Source organism: Syngnathoides biaculeatus, chromosome 3 (genome assembly GCF_019802595.1).
Source record: "Syngnathoides biaculeatus isolate LvHL_M chromosome 3, ASM1980259v1, whole genome shotgun sequence".
Lineage (NCBI taxonomy): Eukaryota > Metazoa > Chordata > Actinopteri > Syngnathiformes > Syngnathidae > Syngnathoides > Syngnathoides biaculeatus.
Window position 1 is genome coordinate 39,720,146 of NC_084642.1, and position 19,742 is coordinate 39,739,887.

The 19,742-nt window shown below is 42.5% G+C and overlaps 1 protein-coding gene and 1 long non-coding RNA gene across 6 annotated transcripts in view; one reads left to right on the forward strand and one right to left on the reverse strand.

Moving 5' to 3' along the window:
• The window catches only part of LOC133498661 (uncharacterized), a 20,452-nt gene continuing 710 nt past the window's right edge, over window positions 1-19,742 (reverse strand). The window contains exons 2-4 of one of the 3 annotated variants that reach the window (XR_009794426.1): window positions 11,532-11,699; window positions 1,102-5,601; window positions 1-806 (exon numbers count right to left, since the gene is read on the reverse strand). This is a non-coding gene — a long non-coding RNA (uncharacterized LOC133498661). Of the gene's footprint in view, window positions 5,602-11,531; window positions 11,700-13,805; window positions 13,899-19,742 lie in introns of those variants that run through there. The other 2 variants (XR_009794427.1, XR_009794425.1) reach the window with 2 other exon arrangements.
• nqo1 (NAD(P)H dehydrogenase, quinone 1) overlaps window positions 17,677-19,742 on the forward strand; it is a 23,735-nt gene continuing 21,669 nt past the window's right edge. For all 3 annotated transcript variants that reach the window (XM_061815811.1, XM_061815812.1, XM_061815813.1), the window contains exons 1-2: window positions 17,677-17,795; window positions 18,581-18,748. In XM_061815811.1, the coding sequence (XP_061671795.1) occupies window positions 17,705-17,795; window positions 18,581-18,748 (259 nt within the window). In that variant the 5' untranslated portion in view covers window positions 17,677-17,704. The remainder of the gene's footprint in view (window positions 17,796-18,580; window positions 18,749-19,742) is intronic.

The window sequence follows — 19,742 nt, forward strand, 5'->3', positions numbered from 1 at the left end:
TTGCTATATGTCAAACAAGTTACCAGTAGGTACAGTAGTTTCTCAGAAAACCAACAAGACTCAGCATTCATGATTCTGTGCATGTCATAACCAGGACTTGTGGGCGGACCCAAATGCATGACTCGGGCGACAGGCAAGTAGTAAGGAGAAGGTCTTTATTCGTTCCAGAGTCGGTAACTGGGGAGTCAGTCAGCACAAACAGCAGGAACAGTAGCGACAGGCTTACAGGGTAGGTCGGAAGACAGGCGTTGGTCGGTCCACTGGGGGTTGGTGTCAGGAATGCGGAAGTGCGGGAACGAGGCATGCGAGGCGACGATCTAGTGAAGACCAGTCGTCCCCAGGGTCCTATAAGAAGAGGAGTTAATCAGCGGGGATGAGGTGCAGGTGTGCGCCTCCTAATTAGCGCCAGTCTGCTGGGACCCCCCCAGCCAGGGCTGGAATGGCAGGGCCATGACAGTGCAATTGGGCAATTTTTTGAAAGGGGTGTGTTAAAAAACTACTGTGTGGCATTCAATCAGTGAGGTAATCAATTTGGTGAAAAACAGGTGTGAATCAGGTGGCCATTAATTAAGGATGAATCCAGCACCTATTGAACATGCATTTCTCCTTGAAAGCTTGAGGAAAATGAGTCGCTCAACACACTGTTCAGCATAACTGTACTGTTCTCTTCATGTGTTTTACTTCCAAAGTGCTAACATGAATAAACAGCCAGCCAAACTCCTTTTCAAGAGCCAGGAAATGAGCGTGCTTGCTCCTTTGACTTCTTAACAGGTCAAGTCGGGTGACACAATGAAAATGGAGTGAAACTAGAAAAAGAAATACAAAACATACTAAATAGACTGCAATGTCAAATCAGTATGGAGTATAAACATCTTCCATTAGTATATGAATTAAACATTCACATTCAGTAAGTCTAAGCACAAACAGCAACAGCATTCTAGTGAAGTGAGTAGCAGATACACATACTGCTGCTAGCTATCTCATGACAATGAACACAACATGTAAAGTTACTAAATCAGTGCAGCTCACAAATATGCATGAAGATACTGTTAAAGTTACTAACAATACTTCTGAAACATGTAAAGAACATAAATTACTCACAGCCATTGCTTTCTGACGGATTCATGCACAGGAATAAGCTGATTTCAACGTGCTACATCTTTCAACTGTTGACATGCTTTTTTACCGTTTTTCGCTCTGCTCAGCGCTTCCTACTTCCTGTATTCTACAGTTTCAAAATAAAAGCTCAGCAATGCACTCTCAAATTAACAACACAAACAGATCTTTTCTAATAAAATCGATCTTCTTGACATATTAAACACTTGGGGCAGAACAATAACAGCGTACATTGATTAAAAGTTTGATTGTAGATGGGAAACTTTATAAAGAAGTGCAAAACGTTATAGGCTGTTCAGCTAAAATGATCTCGAATGCCTTAAGATGGAGAGCAAAACCAGAGACGTGGAAGAAAATGGAAGACAACCATCAAAATGGATTGCAGAATAACCAGAAGGACAAAGGCTTAGGCAATGATCAGGTCCAGGTTGACCAAAGACAGTCTGGAGTTACCTGTAATTACTGTGACAGTGAGAAGACGTCCAGGTGAAGCTAATCTCTTCACAATAATCCCCCGCAATTCACTCTCCACAAATAATAAAATGGAAAAAAGGATGCGAAGATGAGGCTACAGTTCATATCATTGGGCCTTAAGAAAAATGGGCCGCTGAGAGTAAAAAAAAAAAAAAAATTGTCCAGGGGCCGCCAAGAATTTGTGAGAGGACCCCCAAACTCTGAACTCAAGCCAGAGTACACAGTGAAGACAATGGAGCATGGTGATGTGCAAGTATCATGATATGAGCATGTTTCTCCTCCTATTTATTGCATACCAGAGCGCATAAATCGTTTTGTATATGTCAAAATACTTGAAGAGGTCATGTTAACTTAGTTTAAAGAGGGCATACCCTTTCAACAAGACAATGATCCCAAATGTACGCGTAAACATGCAAAGTCTTAGTTCCCAACCAACAAATTTCATGTCATGGATGGCTAGCCCTTCCTTGAGAAGTTGAGGGGTTACATCAAAAATGCTGATTCTGAAGCAAAACCAAAAGATGTAAGTGGATTGTGGAATGTCGTTCAGGAATCTTGCAGTGGAATAACAGCTGAAAGGTGCCACAAGTTGGTTAACTCCATCCAAAACAAATGTAAAGCAGAAAAAACAGTGTTAATACAACTAAACATTTTCAAGTTTAAGTTTAGAGATTCAAAGGATTGGTAAATCATATAAGAAATTTTTTTTACAAAATAGTTTTTGAGTCTATAGAGTTATGAAAACACCTCTTTCAACAAATTGCCCAAATGCCCAGCCTTAAGAGTATGTATATCATTTCTGCTGGGAGTTGTTGTTTTTCTGAGAATCTATTGCATCTACTGGTATTTATTTGACATGTAACAATCAAAATATACTGAAAAGGTGGATTTAGCTTGTCACATTGGAGTGCTATTATTTTGAACACAACTGTAGGTATCAAGTGGATTAAGCAGTGATACAATGCATTTTTTTATTGTCGCATAGCAGTGGTCCAATGTGTTATTTTACCTCATTGGACAGTCTACATCAGGGGTCTCAAATTCAGTTTACCTTGGAGCTGCTGGAGGCAGAATCTGGCAGAGGCTGGGTCACAGATGCACATGCAGGTGCACACAATTAATCTTAAACATATCTTATTTTTTTAACACAAAATGAGAAAAAGAAAAAGGACACTGGTGTAAACGTGTGAAAAACTACTATTACAACTCTCCATGGGATCATTGTTGTAAATTTAACTCACTGAAAAATGTTTCTCTGCTTGTATCAAGCCACCGGTCTATGTCTCATCCCCGAGAGCCATATGCCCCACCGTGATTGGTAGGTTTGTCAGCTCGACACACAACACTGTAAAAGTGCCATTCATAAAAAAAAACTCGAGGGTTGCATGAACATTAAACTTTCATATTAAGGTGGGAGGCAAAAATTATCGTTTTGTGGGCTGAAATGTCCCCCGGTCCACCAGTTTGAAACCCCTGCTTAGGTGCTGTTTGTATTTTGGGAGTTTGTGGTTAAATTTAGCTTTGTAAAAATGTACTCGGATAAGGAAGGGTAAGTCTAGGTGTTGTTTGTCAATCTCGTTTACTTATCTGGTGACTTACTTGAATGTTAGCAGTGTTCCGTTCATGCTAGCCTGATACAGAATGTAGACAACAACAAGGATGCCACTCATGCAGCAAGTAAAATGCTTAGTTCAAGAACAACGACTCCAAAAACGGGCTGTAGTGTGTGATGAGCCATGTGAAGTCCATCCACCATTTCTCATTGATGTAGAATGATATCCCACGGCCTTTTCCAGTCACTATTGCAATACAATCCCTCAGGTGAATATGGAAGCCGGTGAGTGCTATAGCTCCATCGAGAATGCGTTTCCACAGCCAAGTCTTGGTGAAGCACAAGGCAGTGGAATGTTTTAAGTCTTTGCTGGTAGTTATCAGGAGATGAAGCTTGCCTATTTTGTTGGGAAGGGTGATCATGACCACAGATGTGGGTGTGACAGGCCTGTCGTCATTCAGACCCGACATTGCAGGTTTCTTGGGAACTGGATTGATGGTGGAGTGTTTGAAATAGGATGGTACCTCATGAGTGAGCTGGTCTGTGCAGACTTTGAAGCATGATAGGGACAGAAGGTATTGGCCTGCCAAGCAACATTCCTGCCACATTCCAGCTTGTCAGGTCAAAGGCAGTGACAGTAAGCCAAAGTGGCTTAACTGTGTCTACATCAACAAAGTAGTTTTGTGATGAAAAGGAAATCATATTTTAAACACCCATCTACTGCAATATAATTTATACCAGTTGATTATTGTCAATGTTATTATTATTTCATCAACAAACCACACAAGCACCACAGAAACCACAGAAGCAGAACCCATGAGCAGGCTCATGTGCTTCTGTGGACTCAATCCACAGAAACCCATGAGCAGGCTCATGGGCTTCTGTGGACTCAATCCACAGAAGGAAAGTACAGTGGTACCTCTACTTATGAAATTAATCCGTACCGGAAGTTGTTTTGTTACTTGAAACTTTCATAAGTAGAAATGCATTTTACATGTAAATAGGCTCATCCGTTCTAAGCCTCCTGACCCCAGCACACCCCACACCCGGTGCCAAAAATAACCATTCAAAGTTTACATAATGTAAAGACTAAAACAAAAGGATGTTAATTTACCTTGAAAATAAGCATTCAAAGTCTACATAATGTAAAGAATAGTAAAAAATTCTGTTAATTTACCTTTCACGTTGAGCAACGATGCGAAGAGAAGGGTGAGTAACAAAGCACCGTGGGGAGGAGGCACGCACACAACATAATTCCATTAAAATGAATAAATTCCAGAAACTATGACTTAAAAACAAACAAAGTGACTTTCAATATTTCATTAAGTACCAATCAAAGAATGTTTGCCTTTGACGGCTTTTAATAATCTTGGGAAAGTGTGCAAGGCAAACATCATCAAAGTGAGTGATAGCCCGAGCTAGTCAGCTCAATGTCGCAAACTGCTCCCGAATTGCATCCTTGCATCGCCTCCAGCCTTAAGGTTATCCATCAAAAGATCCTTGTGATGCTACTGAATCAACTTGTTGATGTCCTCAGTCTTTCCCAGCGAAACAATTTCCTCAAACTACAGGTTCAACCTCCACTTTAATCTTCTCAAAACCCCATCAAAGAGCAGCAATAGGCAACATGCATGCCTGTCGTATTCATATTTCACGACAATTTCTTGTTTTGTTTTGATGGACAAAATAACTTCTTTTTCTCACTGGCACTGGACATCAATTCCTTGGGGCCCATGTTGAAAAAAAAGAATAAATCCGCAAAGAAGTTGTGCAGTGTGAGTGTGTTTAAGTGTATGACAATCGATTCAGTGACGAAGATACAGGAAGTACGTCACAGGTAAAGATGGACATCCCCCCCAAAAAAATGACGTCGCTCCAATGGAGGGATGTGATGCCAGGAAGACGCTACGTGATAGCCAATAGGGGAGCTGCTCTATTCCACCACACATACCAAGAGACAGGATGTGCGTCATGGCTGGAAGGCTGTATGAGGCCAGCTGCCAGAGTCACGGATGCGTTCTTTTCAGGACGGATGAGATTGTACAGTCGGTTGAAGGGAAGTGTGCCCCCTAGCAAGATGGCACAGTCATACGGGCGATGTGGGGATAGAGAATTTGCAAAATCCTTACTGAATACTGGTGAGAGGTCATGATAATCTTGTGGAAAGAGTGAGAGGTCTATTAAAGCAGAAGTAGGTACAGCGTCTTTGAAGGGTGTAACGTAGAAAGCAGGCAGTGGGAATGAAAATGAGGACTCCATCCAGCGACACATAAATGAGTCCAGTCTATTGTGGGGTTGTGAATTTGGAGCCAGGGAATACCAAAAACCACATCCGCTGTCCTCCTCTTCTTTGACACACAGTAGCTGAATTTCTACTAACCTCCTGCAGGTTAACGGTGCTGGGGGTGGGCACTGTTAACCCAGGCCATGACAAATGCCGTATGAAAGGGGTCGGGAACCTGAGAGAGCCATAAACAGAAAATATTTTAAAATGTAATTCCAAAAGAGCCATCCAGTATTTTTAAAACTCAATACAAGTGTATCCGTGCATTTTATGTAAGACCAACACTTTAAGAGTACAATAAATCTCTAAATTCATTTAAATAAAATCAGACTGTTGCTAACAATGCTTGCCGACAGAGACATGTCTTTATGTAAAAAAAAAAAAAAAATCCGGTGGTGGGCTCATAAGCACTCTGTCATAAGCCACATTGATAGGTTGTGTAAGGACTGTAACATTTGTAATTATGAAGGTACCCCTTTAAGAGCCAAGAAGGGGGCGGTGCAAGGTAAACTGTGTGGCTCAATGGTGTGGCCATGAGAGAAAGTGCTGCCAAAATGTTCAAAAGAAAAAAAAAGACATCAGGCTGACGTTTTTTTTTTGTTTGTTTGTTTGTTTTGGGCCATGCAGTTACGCGATCTACCAGAACTTCCTCACGATCGACACACATTGAGCAGCCCTGCTGTATATAGTATGTCTTTATGAGGGCTATGGAAGCCATATGCAATCACCAAAAGAGCCAGTCGTGGCTCACGACCCATAGGTTCCGGAACCCTGCTGTATGAGATTCTTTAGATGAATGCTTATATTTGTTTGGCAAAGTTTCAAACCGGACGCCCTTCGTGACGCAAACCTCTGCATTCATCTGGGCTTGGAACCGGCCTCCAGATTGCAGTGGTTTGTGTCCCATAGGGATGCATGTATTATGTTATAACAATAATAAATCCATCCATCCATCTATCCATTTTCTTTCCCCATCACGGAAGTGCTGCAGACTGGCCCAGCTGTCAGCAGTCAGGAGACAAGCACCTGGTTGCCAGCAAATTGCAGGGTAGATGGAGACAGACAACAGTCACACTCACAATAGTACCTAGGGGCAATTTAGAGTCTCCAATTAATGCATGTTTTTGGGATATGGTCTGGTCCTCAGAACTGTGAGGCCAACGCTCTACCGCAGCCAACGACTCCATATGTCTTCATGGCTTGATGCTTCAAACCTGAAAGAGAGTATAGTCTCCCGCGAGGGGGTGAGGAGCCAGGCAGCAGGTCAGTGGTGTAGTCGTATGGCCTGTGAGGAGGAAGCGACTTGGCCTTACACTTGGAAAATACTTCCTTCATGTCATGGTAACAGGAGGGGACTGAGGACAGGTCTGGATCATCTCGCGGGGTTTGAGCGGCTTCCTCCCTCTCCGCCTTGTGGGACCTGATTTGTCCGGCCAACCAGTCAAAATGGGGTTTATGTAATCTCAGCCAGGGACCCACCAGGATTATGTTATGGGCCTTGGTGTCAAAAACATGAGAGCTGATGTGTTCCGAATGTGAATCCGGAATGTCAGGGTAGTGACTGAGTGTGGTGGGTTATTTTGCAGAGGAAACTGCCATTTGCCACGTATGCATTACGGGGGTGCTCTACTTTGACGGTCCTTTAACCCACGCTTTTGACCAGCTGTGATTTTAAAAGATTGGCGTCCGAACCCATGTCTATGAACGCAGTTGTCCTGAGTGGCTATCCTCCTGAATATAGGGTGCTTAGCCTGGAGTGTACTGAATGAGGTTGCAATGCACCCGAGTCAGGGTTCGGGGTGAGGTACAAGCTGTTTTGACTGGGCAGTAGGTCACTGTGTGCCCTGACTGCCCACAGTATGACCAGAGGCCCTCCCTCTGCCAGCGTAGGTGTTCCTTGGGTGACTGGCGGTGGCGGCCCAGCTGCCTGGGCTTCTCTGCCACACCTTGAAGAGTGTCAGTGTCCTTGATACGTGCAGGTGTGTTCCTCCACCCGCCGTTGTCCAGGTCCTGATCCATTAGTTTCTTGTCTATCTTTAAAATGAGAGCAAAGAGTGCGTCCAGGTCTGTCAGTAAGTCCAGCAGGATCAGATGGTCCCTTACCACGGGGGACAGATTGGTGCAGATTGCAATGGACATGTTGGGGAAGGAAACAGGGGAGATGAAGATGTGATGGGTAAGTACGGCATTCAGTAAAGGAACTTTGAGGGCAGATGGTGGTGGACTTCGCAAAAAGGATGGAATTGGCAGTGGTGAACACTTTTTTCCAGAAGAGACAGGAACATAGAGTGACCTACAAGAGTGGAGCGAGAACCACGCAGGTGGATTATATTTTGTGCAGACGATGTAATCTGAAGGAGGTTACCGACTGTAAGGTGGTGGTGGGGAAAAGTGTGGCTCAACAGCATAGGATGGTGGTGTGTAGGATGAATCTGGTAGCGGGTAGGAAGATTAAGCAGACAAAGGTAGAGCAGAGAATCAGGTGGTGGAAGTTGAGAAAGGAAGAATGTTGCCTTTCAAAAAGAGGTGAGACAGTCTGTAGATGGTCAGGAAGAACTCCCATAAGACTGGAATACTAGTGCCAAGGTATTCAGAGAGGCAGGCAAGAGAGTACTTGGGGTGTGTTCTGGTAGGAAAGGGGAGAAGGAGACTTGACGGTGGAACCCCAAAATACAGGAAGTCCTCCTCTTCCACTTTCTTTTCAACACATGCCACCAGTCCATTTTTCTTCCCTGTCATCAGTTGTTATTCTAACAAAAGAGATTACCGAAGAAGTGGGACACAGAGAGACTGAGGAGAGGCGAAAGGAATACATTGAGATACGTCGTAGGGCAAAGATAGAGGTGGCGAAGGCTAAACAAGTGGCTTATGACGATATGTACTCCAGGTTGGATACGAAATAAGGAGAAAAGGACCTATACAGGTTGACCAGACAGAGGGATAGAGATGGGAAGGATGTGCACCAAGTAATGGTGACTAAGGATAGCGATGGAAATGTTTTGACCGGTGCCAGTAGTGTGCAGAATAGATGGAAAGAGGACTTTGAGAAGTTAATGAATGAAGAAAATGGGAGAGAAGGTAGAGTAGAAGAGATAAGTGTGAATGACCGGGAAGTGGCAATGATTAGTAAGGGTGAAGTTAAAAAGGCACTGAACAGAATGAAAAATGGAAAGACAGTTGGTCTCAATGACATACAAGTGGAGGTATGAAAGCAATTTGGTGAGGTGGCTGTGAGGTTTTTGACTAACTTATTTAATAGAATACTAGCGGGAGAGAAGATTCCAGAAGAATGGAGGAAAAATGTGGAAACTAAAGAAGAATAAAGATGATGAGCCACACAATGAAGTTATGGGAAAGAGTAGTGGAAGCTAGACTCAGGACAGAAGTAAGTATCTGCAATCAACAGTATGGTTTCATGCCTAGAAAGAGTACCACAGATGCATTATTTGTCTTGAGGATGCTCGTGGTTAGGGTTAGGGTTACCCTAACCCTAAGTACAGACAAGGTCAGTAGGAGCTCCATTGTATCTTTGTAGACCTAGGGAAAGCCTATGACATAATACCAAGAGAGGAACTGTGGTACTGTATGCACAAATCTGGTGTGGCGGAGAAATATGTTAGAATAGTACAGGACATGTATGAGGGCAGCAGAACAGTGGTGAGATGTGCCGTTGGTGTGTCAGAAGAATTTAAGGAGGAGATAGGACTGCATCAGGGTTCCGCGTTGAGACCCTTCCTGTTTGCAGTAGTAATGGATAGGCTGAGAGATGAGGTTAGACTGGAATCCCCTTGGACCATGATGTTCGCAGATGATATTGTGATCTGTAGTGAAAGCAGGGAACAGGCGCAGGAACAATGAGACGGATGGAGGAACGGAGAGGAATGAAGATTAGCTGAAGTAAAACAGAATATATGTGCGTGAATGAGAGGGGCAGAGAAGGAAGGGTGAAGCTACAGGGAGAAGAGATAGCGAGGGTGGACGACTTACTTACCTAATACTTGGGGTCAACAATACAGAGAATTCATGAGTATGGTAAGGAAGTGAAGAAAGGGGTCCAAGCAGGATGGAACAGTTGACGGAAGGTGTCTGGTGTTCTATATGACAGAAGAGTATCCACTCGGATGAAGGGTAAAGTCAGTGGTGAGGCCGGCCATGATGTACGGATGAGAGATGGTCGCTCTGTAGAAACAACAGGAAGCAGAACTGGAGGTAGCAGATATCAAGGTGCTGAGGTTCTTGCTTGGTGTGAACAGGGTGGATAGGATTTGAAATGAGCTCATGAGAGGGACAGCCAAAGTTGAATGTTTTGGAGACAAGGTTAGAGAGAGCAGACTACGATGGTTTTGACATGTTCAGAGGTGAGAGTGAGTATATTGGTGGAAGGGTGCTGAGGATGGAGTTCCCAGGGAAAAGAGCGAGAGGAATACCAAAGAAAAGGTTGATGGATGTTGTGACGGAGGACATGAGGACAGTGGGTGTTAGAGAGGAGGATGCACGAGATATGCTTAGATGGAAAACGAAGACATGCTGTGGCGACCCCTAATTGGGACAAGCCAAAAGAAAAAGAAGAAGAAGACAGCCCATGAAAGAATGCATCAAGGAGCGCCTTGTTGTTATTCTGGCTTTCGGCTGCAAGAATGCGGAAGTCAATGGTGTAGTTGAACACCCGACGCTTGTCTTTCCGCAGCGTGATCAAGGAGTTGGCCACTTCGCATTCAGGGGATGCAAACTGGAACACTTACGCCATAGACTTCTCGAAGGACGCCTACGTCCGACACATGTCCACGCTGCGTGTCCACTCAGTAGTCGCCCATGCTTCCGTGCATCCCGTCAGGTGGGAAATAACGAACGTGATCTTGGCTGTGTCAAAGGGAAAGGCGGCTGGCTGTAGCGCGAAGTGGAGCTCACACTGTGTGATGAATGGCTCGACATAGGATGGAGCTGCCAGGCAAAAGAGCGAGAGGAAGACCAAAGAGAAGGTTTATGGATGTGGTGAGGGAAGACATGAGGGCAGTTGGGGTTAGAGAGGAAGATGCAGAAGATAGGCTAAGATGGCAAAAGATGACATGCTGTGGCGACCCCTAACGGGACAAGCCAAAAGGAAAAGAAGAAGAAGATACTTTTCATGTGACGTCAGGAGTCACATGATTTTTGTATATGACGTCCACTGGACGCTAAAACTACAATACAACTCGTGTTTTTTAGTGCTCTTTTTGTGAATATTTACTTGGTTCTAAGCGTGTTATGGCCTTTCCATCATGGTATTTCATTGTGTAGCTTATGGTTGTAAGAACAGACAGAAAAAGGGGTCTGACACTTCAGGTTTTGTTTAAATTTTACTGGGCATTCAGCTAATTTACTGTGGTATCCTCCACACTTGTTAGATATGTGTGTTCCAGTTTGCATCCCCTGAATGCGAAGTGGCCAACTCCTTGATCACGCTGCGGAAAGACAAGCACCGGGTGTCCAACTACGCCATTGACTTCCGCATTCTTTCAGCCGAAAGCCAGAGTAACAACAAGGCGTTCCTTGATGCATTCTTTCATGGGCTGTCTTCTTCTTCTTTTTCTTTTGGCTTGTCCCAATTAGGGGTCGCCACAGCATGTCATCTTTTTCCATCTAAGCATATCTCGTGCATCCTCCTCTCTAACACCCACTGTCCTCATGTCCTCTGTCACAACATCCATCAACCTTTTCTTTGGTATTCCTCTCGCTCTTTTCCCTGGGAACTCCATCCTCAGCACCCTTCCACCAATATACTCACTCTCACCTCTGAACATGTCAAAACCATCGTAGTCTGCTCTCTCTAACCTTGTCTCCAAAACATTCAACTTTGGCTGTCCCTCTCATGAGCTCATTTCAAATCCTATCCACCCTGTTCACACCAAGCAAGAACCTCAGCACCTTGATATCTGCTACCTCCAGTTCTGCTTCCTGTTGTTTCTACAGAGCGACCATCTCTCATCCGTACATCATGGCCGGCCTCACCACTGACTTTACCCTTCATCCGAGTGGATACTCTTCTGTCATATAGAACACCAGACACCTTTCGCCAGCTGTTCCAACCTGCTTGGACCCGTATCTTCACTTCCTTCCCACACTCACCATTGTGAAAAAATTGTGAAAAGTATCTGTTCTCTTAAAAATTGCCCAAGTTTGTCTGTTTCTCCACTCCCCTTCCTGAACTTGGCTTTGAGTTCACAGTTGCAGTGCAGGTCAACGAGCTCCATTGAAGAACAGAAGGGGGATCTTGCACATCGAAGGAGAAGGGGTCTGCAAAAATTTGAAATGTAGCTCAGTGCATTTTGAAGTCTGCAAATCTGTTATCAAATTCCCCCTGCAGCTTCAAAATGGCCTCAACATACTTCTCAGTACTGAATAGTCTGCCTGCACCCACGAGTGCCTTGCATGCTGAGAAATTGCAAAGTCTCTCTGAGAGAACTGGTCTTATAATAACGAAAGTTTTGTGCAGAACACCCTCACATTGTCATCGGCAGCGCTGACAAGTTTCCCTTGGCATTCTAACTTCTTGTTCAGTACATTAATTTAACCCATTCATGGGCATGGTGGCAATGTTTTGCCTTATTGAGATAAAAATCTCCTAACAGAACACAATCAAGGAAATAACACTTTTTTTTCATTTAACACATATAACAAAGGGCAAAAAAGATGTACCCACTCCCGGGCAGTGTCCCAAAAGTAGGACGGGTATGTTGTCAGTTCTGTAATGTGGTACATACTAGAGATATGTTTATTAATTAATTCTTAGTCTCAAACGACACTTACGCATTAATAATACTGATGGATTAGCATTTTGAAGACAAACTTAGTTGCATACTGACCTTCCTCCCTTTCTTATCTTGGAATCTCCATGTGTACTTGAGGCAGCCATGTTGGTTCAGGAAGGAAAGGGAACTAACTCTGTGCTAACTTTGATGAGTTATCCTCTCCTGATACCAAATTATGGCTTCAGATTAAAACACTTAAATATTTTGATATACTGAAGGATATAATCCTTGAAAATCATGATGTCCCAAAAATGGGACTCTGCCCACGAATTCAGCTCATATGTGATATCAACGAGAAAAGCTAAGTCCATGTGCCGGTTCCACTTAGCACAGGAACAGCCACCCCATCCTTCTACATGGAGGCTTTCACTTCTGCTCTCAACTCAAAAAATCTCTTCAGTACATTTTCGCTGATGAGCCAACGTACCTCGGCGAAGTAAACCACATTGCTATATTCTGACTCAATTTCCTTGAAAAAAGTACAGAACCTTCTGTGCTTTAAGCCCCTGGATCTGATACAGTTGATGCATATCATAGCGACAGACATCACATTGTCAAACTTCAGGCATCTGCTGCAAAGGGCCTGCTGATGGATAATGCAGTGCATAGCTATGGCCTCCTCCACATCCTCCTCTTCCACTTTCTTTTCAACACATGCCACCAGTCCATTTTTCTTCCCTGTCATCAGTTGTTATTCTAACAAAACTCTTCCATGGAAAACCGGCATCCTCAATGGCATCACACAGCCGGTGAAATATCTCCTGAGCGGTGGTCTGACCATGCATTGGAATTACTGTGAGTAACTCCTCCATTGCTTCAAAATTGTTATCAACTCCCTGGACATATACTGTATAGCGAGCTGGGCAGTGTCTGTGATTTCATCAAGAGCAACTGAATATCCATCCATCCATTATCCAAGCCACTTATCCTAACAAGGGTCACGGGAGAGCCGGAGCCTATCCCAGCTTGCTTCGGGCAAAAGGCAGACTACACCCTGAACTGGTCGCCAATCAGTCACAGGGCAGATATTGACACCATCACTGAACAGCAATCGATCCCAAGCTGCCCACACCAAAGTCAGGCATGTATACCAGTACACCATCAGTGACTGCAACTGAATATACACTGAAACATCTTGCTTTCTCACACAATTGATCATGAATGTCACTTGACATGTCAGAAATATGCTCTGCCACAATGTTGGCAGAAAGGCTGATGTTACTAAACTGTCCATTCTTTTCTGGACAGACAATATTTGCAGCCTGTAACATGCACTTTTTGACAAATTTACCTTCTGTAAATGCCTTTCCTGCTTTAGCAGTCATCTCACTGACGACGTAGCTTGCTTCAACTGCTGCATTAATCTCTTTCATTGCTTTCTTAAAGAAATCTTGTTACCTCAGTATACCAATTTTAAGATTGTCAACCTGGTTGGCTCTCTCATCACACTGGTATTTTTCATCCTCCTCAGCATGTCTAGTTGTGTAATGACTTTCTCAGTCCAAACAAGACACGTAGAGGTGCCCCTGTGCTCAACAAAGAAATATTGCACTCCGCACTTTTCCTGAAATTGTCTGCGCTCATCACCCACCTTTCTCTTCACTGCGGGCTTTGAAAAAGACATGTTTGGGGCTGTGTAATAATTCCACTTGGAGTCAGTGCCGTGTTCAAGTTTCAGTGTTCACAGGTGTCTGCACAGATAATCAGAGTCAGCGGATTCACGGCTCCTCCTCTGCCCAGTTGATTGGAGGAATGAATGAGCGCACAGGAGAGTGAAGGTGGTTCACATTCACACACAATTGCCCCTAGATGTGATTGTGAGAGTGACTGTTGTCTGTTTCCATGTGCCCTGTGATTGGCTGGCAACCAGTTCAGGCTGTAACCTGCCTCCTGACAGATGACAGGTGAGATTAGCTCCAGCACTCCTGCGACCCTCATGAGGATAAGCGGATCAGAAAATGGATGGTTATGAATATACATTAATACATAAATATAAAAGCATAGATGTCATGGTTTATATGGTTTACTTTCTAGCATGTGCAGATTGAAAATGTTAAATGTGAACCTAATTCGATTATATCAGAATCAGAATCAGCTTCAATGGCCAAGTGTGTAAAAAGACACGAGGAATTTTTCTCTGGGAGTCGGTGCTGCCCTGGTACGACATTCAGAACAAAGAACAAGGAACAACATAGCAACAAGAACAAAGATCAAGAAACTTTTGTATTTATAGGACCTATTCCTTATAAGATGTGCAAGATATAAAATCTATATAGATAAGTGTGTTAACAATGTCACTTGTGCAAATAGAGCATTTTAAGTAACGTATTGTGCGGTCTACAAAATATATTAAAAAAATATACAGCACAGCCTTGGTTTTCGACGACAATCCATTCTAGAAGGCGGTTCGAGAACTGATTTGTTCGAAAACTGAATTGATATTTCCCATTACAAGGAATTGAAAAAGAAATAATGCATTCCAAGCCTAAGAAAAGGCTTTTTTTCAACTTTTGCTGATAATAAACTTTATAGTAGGAATACATGTTGTAGGGATTTACGAGTTTGGACCCTACATGTGTTCAATAATTGAGGAAGAGATGACCAATGATTACACAAAGTTAACAGCAAATGGATTTATTACAAAGGAATGTGCAATACAGATATCCGGTTTTATCTTCTTATCTAGATATCTGCTGCACACGAGACGTGTTGTCTGGCCGAATAACCCAAAGAATAAGACAAGAGCTGCCCAGTAACACATTTTTATATGTATGGGTCCATGGTAAAAGTGGATAAAGCCCCCGCAGTCTGGTCCTGGGCCGGGATAGTAACTTTCTGCTCCTTAACTGGCGTCGTTCGTCTCCATGGCAACGCCTGGGAGAGGAGGGTGCCACCAGCTGGTTTTGTGCATACAAAGATCAAAGACACCCATCTCGCTCAACAACACATCCTTGTCTGACTAGCAAATGGACAATAGTTAATCTGTTGATTAAATATATAAGGTCATATTTAAGCAGATAATGAAAGTACAATAAAAGTAAAATAGTTTTCAATGTATAGTTTAAATACTAAATTAATTTAATAAAAATATTTATTTTTTCCTTAAAATGTATGCTTTAGAAGTAGAGTAGGCTCGGCTGGGAGGGCATTGCCGTATCTGTAGCGACTCGGCCCTCAGCCTTGTAAACTTTTTTTTTTTTTACAACAAAAGTGCAGAATAACTTTAAACAAGCAATATTGAGAAGGAGGGAGTAAACAATTTTTAAAATTTATTTTTACAAAAAGTAACACCCAAAAACTTTAACTCGTAACTCCAGTTAACGGAATCTTTGAAACAAAGCAAAAAAAAAAAATGCAGAAATGCTCATGGAACAGAGCATTATTAAAGTTCACAAGAAAAAAGCAATGCAAAACTATTAACTGACTCGCCTCCTTTTCACAAAGAATGAATCTAGTGTCACTTGTTTCTGCCAACTTTTAAGCACTTTTCTGAAGTGGTTCATTACAACATCATTAGAATTTTGCAGTACTGTGCTACATTGGGCTTTTTTGGGGTGATGATGTTCTCCAAAATTGTGTATTTCGTTCCATTTGGCATAGATAGTTTTGATATCAGTACTTGGGACATCCTTCCTCCCTTCAGCCTCCTCAGACAACATCTCCTCCTCCATATTTTTCTGCTCCACTTGAGGGTGCAGGAGTGAGTTTCCACTTGCCTTCTTTGGACCCATAATTGGGGTTAATAGTCCTCAAACGAAAGACAAAAAAAGTGTCTCTACCGGGACATTTGTACAGAGCCTGCGTTATACAGAATAACAAAGCGGGTCGTGGGTGGGTCAGCTGGTTGCACTTCGCGCGTTATGTTATTTCCAGGTTTTTCTCAGGGGTTCGTTCGAATTCACAATAACAAAGCGTGTCGTGGGTGAGTAAGCTGGTCGGGCCGTGTGCGTTATATTTCTGTTTTTTTTCGGCGCTGTGGGAATGCACAATTAAGCGCGTCGTGGGTCAGCTGGTCTGGCTGCGCGTGTTGTTATTTATTGGTTTTGTTGGGGACGTTCGAGTACCGATTTTCATTCGAAAACAAGCAAAAAAATTTCTACATTTTCGTTTGAAAATTTCTTTGTTCGAGAACGGGGACATTCGAGAACCGAGGCTGTACTGTATACATATATTAAAATATTTTTAAATGTTTTATATATATTTGTATATGGATGTGAGGGAGTGTCCTCACATGGGACAAGGCAGAAAAATAGTAGGTTCACTGATCAAGAATTTAATGACTTAATTGCCAGAGGGAAAAAAACTGTTCCAATGCCTGTTACTTTTGACTTTCATTGATCTGGAGCGCTTTCCCGACAGAAGGACCTCAAAGAATGGCCAGGATGTGGAGGGTCAGAAAGGATCCTGCCTGCTCTGGACCTAGTTCACGTTCAGCATGCACTGGAGCCGCAGCAGTCAATGGCCCTCGAGTAGTACATGTTGCCATTTACGAACAAGTCATTCGAATGAACAAATAATTTGAGTGGACATACTGAACAGAATCTCTTCATAAATAGATTAATTCCTTTCTCAGTTTACTTGAGCTCAGCTGTGACCCTGAAGTGCACAAGAAATTTCGCGCACACGTCGCGACAGGGCCACCAGCGAGCATGGGTGTCTCGGTCTTGATGCACAGCAGCTACGCCAGTCCATCAAAACAGGTCTATTTCTGAAATTGAATTGTGGTGAAAAAAAGATTGGGCAGCGCTGCCTGAGAGAAGTGCAACAAATTAGTTGATTGAGCAGTCCCATAGTGCAAGTCAGGGGCTTTTGGGTGTGCCCAATGTATTTATGACGATATACAGGATTGTCGGTCAAGGGGTTCCAAGAGCAAATTAGCTTGGGGTGAAATAGAGGACATGAAATCCTCAGAAATATGAAATGTGGACCTTTAGAATACGGATAACAGCAAACACTTGATACAATAGGAAGCTGAAGTATGGCTTAACTAAAAGCTGTCACTCGTCTATTCACAGAAACTGATGACAGGTGACATTGTAGAAGGGACTTGATTGAATTACCTAAACTTTAGCAAATGAACGCCTTCGTTCACTCTTACTTCTAACAAAGAGAAATAAAGTTGGATTAAAGTGTTTTGGGCCACATGATGCCTGCCGGATAATCCCTTGAAAGTGTCATACATTCTTTTCCAGGCCAAGTGAAACCAATCTTATTCACCTGCCTCTGTGGCTCTACAGACAAACTAATTGCACACACACATATACACACTTTAGCCTGCTCCCTTTGAAAAAAAAAATCCTACACTAAACCGGTTCTGCAGTGTGCCAACACTTTTTTTTTCTTCCGCTTGTGTGCAGTTCAATAAGCCTGCAATACGTTTGCCCCATCTCATGTCCAATCTAACAGTGTTCCTCATGCGAGGAGGGCTACAGGGTGTATAAAAGGCACAATAATCTGACCGACAACGCACACTAATTCAGCAGACAGAACATGGAAGCGGCGCCTAAGGAGGAGAATTCGGGGGATGAACAGCACCAAGTAGCTGAAGACTCTCAGCTCTTTGAAACAGAAGATGTTGAATGTAAGTCTACATTAGCCCATAATTGTTTGGAATAAAGTCTTTTCAGTATGTGAACTTTTTCTTCCAAGCACTGATATTTTAAAATATCTTACTTAAATGACCTTTTTAAAATGATGAAATTGATATTATAGAACTATACTTTTGGTGTACGTCATGATATGGAAGCACTCAAGATAAAAATGGACTGCAAGGGTTACTACCTTGGAAATGTGGCTTAGTTACTGTAGTTTTCATTCTTGTAAACTTAATGGTCACCAAAATGTTACCTGCAAATTTAGAGACAGTTAGGATGTAACAATATATTTATTATTGAGGTTGTACTTTGCAGTGGCGCACAATTGAAATGGTATAATGGTATATATAATAAGGGGTCTTCAAAAAATATTTAGCCATTTTTAAATACTTCTCCATAAACTGCAGTTCTGCCACAAGGAGCACCACAAACAACATGCAGAATTACATTAATAGATTCCCACCAGTGTTTTTCATTTTTCATTTTTCTTGACATTTGTTGGATGGCTTACTATAGTTCACTGATGGTGTAATGGTGGTCCCACTAGACCTCTGTGGAGGCGGTGTTGGTTCAGTTGTCAATCTGAATGTGGGAGTGAATGGTTGTCCATCTGTAATGTCCTCTGTGATTGAAAGGCTACCAGTGCAGGGTGTAGTTTTTCACTCCGGATCAGCTGGCAAAGACTCCAGCTCAACATGAACAGGAAAAGTGTTTTACAAAATAGATGGTTGGAAGGATGTTTACAATTAAAACCTGTTTTTGTGTGTCACAGCTCAGAAAACAGTTCTGATTGTGTATGCCCACCAGAGCATGGGCTCATTCAATGAAGCACTCCGGGATATTGCTGCTAAGGAGCTATCAATGCAAGGATATCGGATCATCGTGTCAGACCTTTATGCTATGAACTTCAAAGCCAACTCCACACAAGATGACATAATTGGTGATTTTTCTATTTTTATCATATTAATTTCTATCGCACAAACACAGTATTAGTATCATTTTCATTTAGTTTATAAGGTTAAAGACATGACCCAGTAAATTCCCTTGTTGACAAGTATTTAATTTCATTGGTATGTTTTCAATAAAGTCTTTTGTAATTGCCCATCTTTTTTACTCAAGCTGTCTTTACCCTTAATGCCACTGGATAGCGCCTGATTATGTTGTTGCAATACATAAGAGGGATTTGTGATCTGAAGTGCCAGGATGTGGCAGCCAGTTTGGATTTTTGTAGTAGTAGACGCCAAAATAAATGTTATTTCTGAGATATGGATGAATATGTATTATTTTGTGAAAATTTCTGCATAATTGCACGTCTTCACCTTTATTAGTATTATATAAGGACAAGGGTGAAATGGGCAGGGGTAGGTTGGAACATATTATATTCTACTGTTGCATTTAATCAAGTAGTATTTTGAATAAATTGTACTCCTGGGAGTCATTTTAATGCAATATACATTTGACTTTTACTCCAGTATTTATATTTGGAAGAAATGCTGCTTTTACTCTATTGACTTCAATCCTGAGTGCTACTTTCATTTATTAATTCCAGTTTATATTTATATTTTTTTCACGTTTTTTAGATTACTGTTTCCAAATTGGGTCCTGTGAGCTCCAATCCAACCTAACTGCGACTGACGTTTGTGTCAAACGACACAAGGCATGACCACATACAATGTTTTCTATTGGGCGTTGGCAACATAAATATAAAAACTACATATGCCGGAGGGGCAACGTCCCTACACGGTAGCCATGTTGGAAAGGTTGTCGATCCCATTGAAGGCAACGGCGCATAACTGCGCTTACATTTCAGATGATGAAAAACAAAATCTGTCCTCTATTGTATTTGTCTTGCATTGTCTGTACAAATGTTGATATTACAGCCCACTCCAACGTGAGAAAATATATTAGCCTTATTTTATGGTCATAAGTAACTG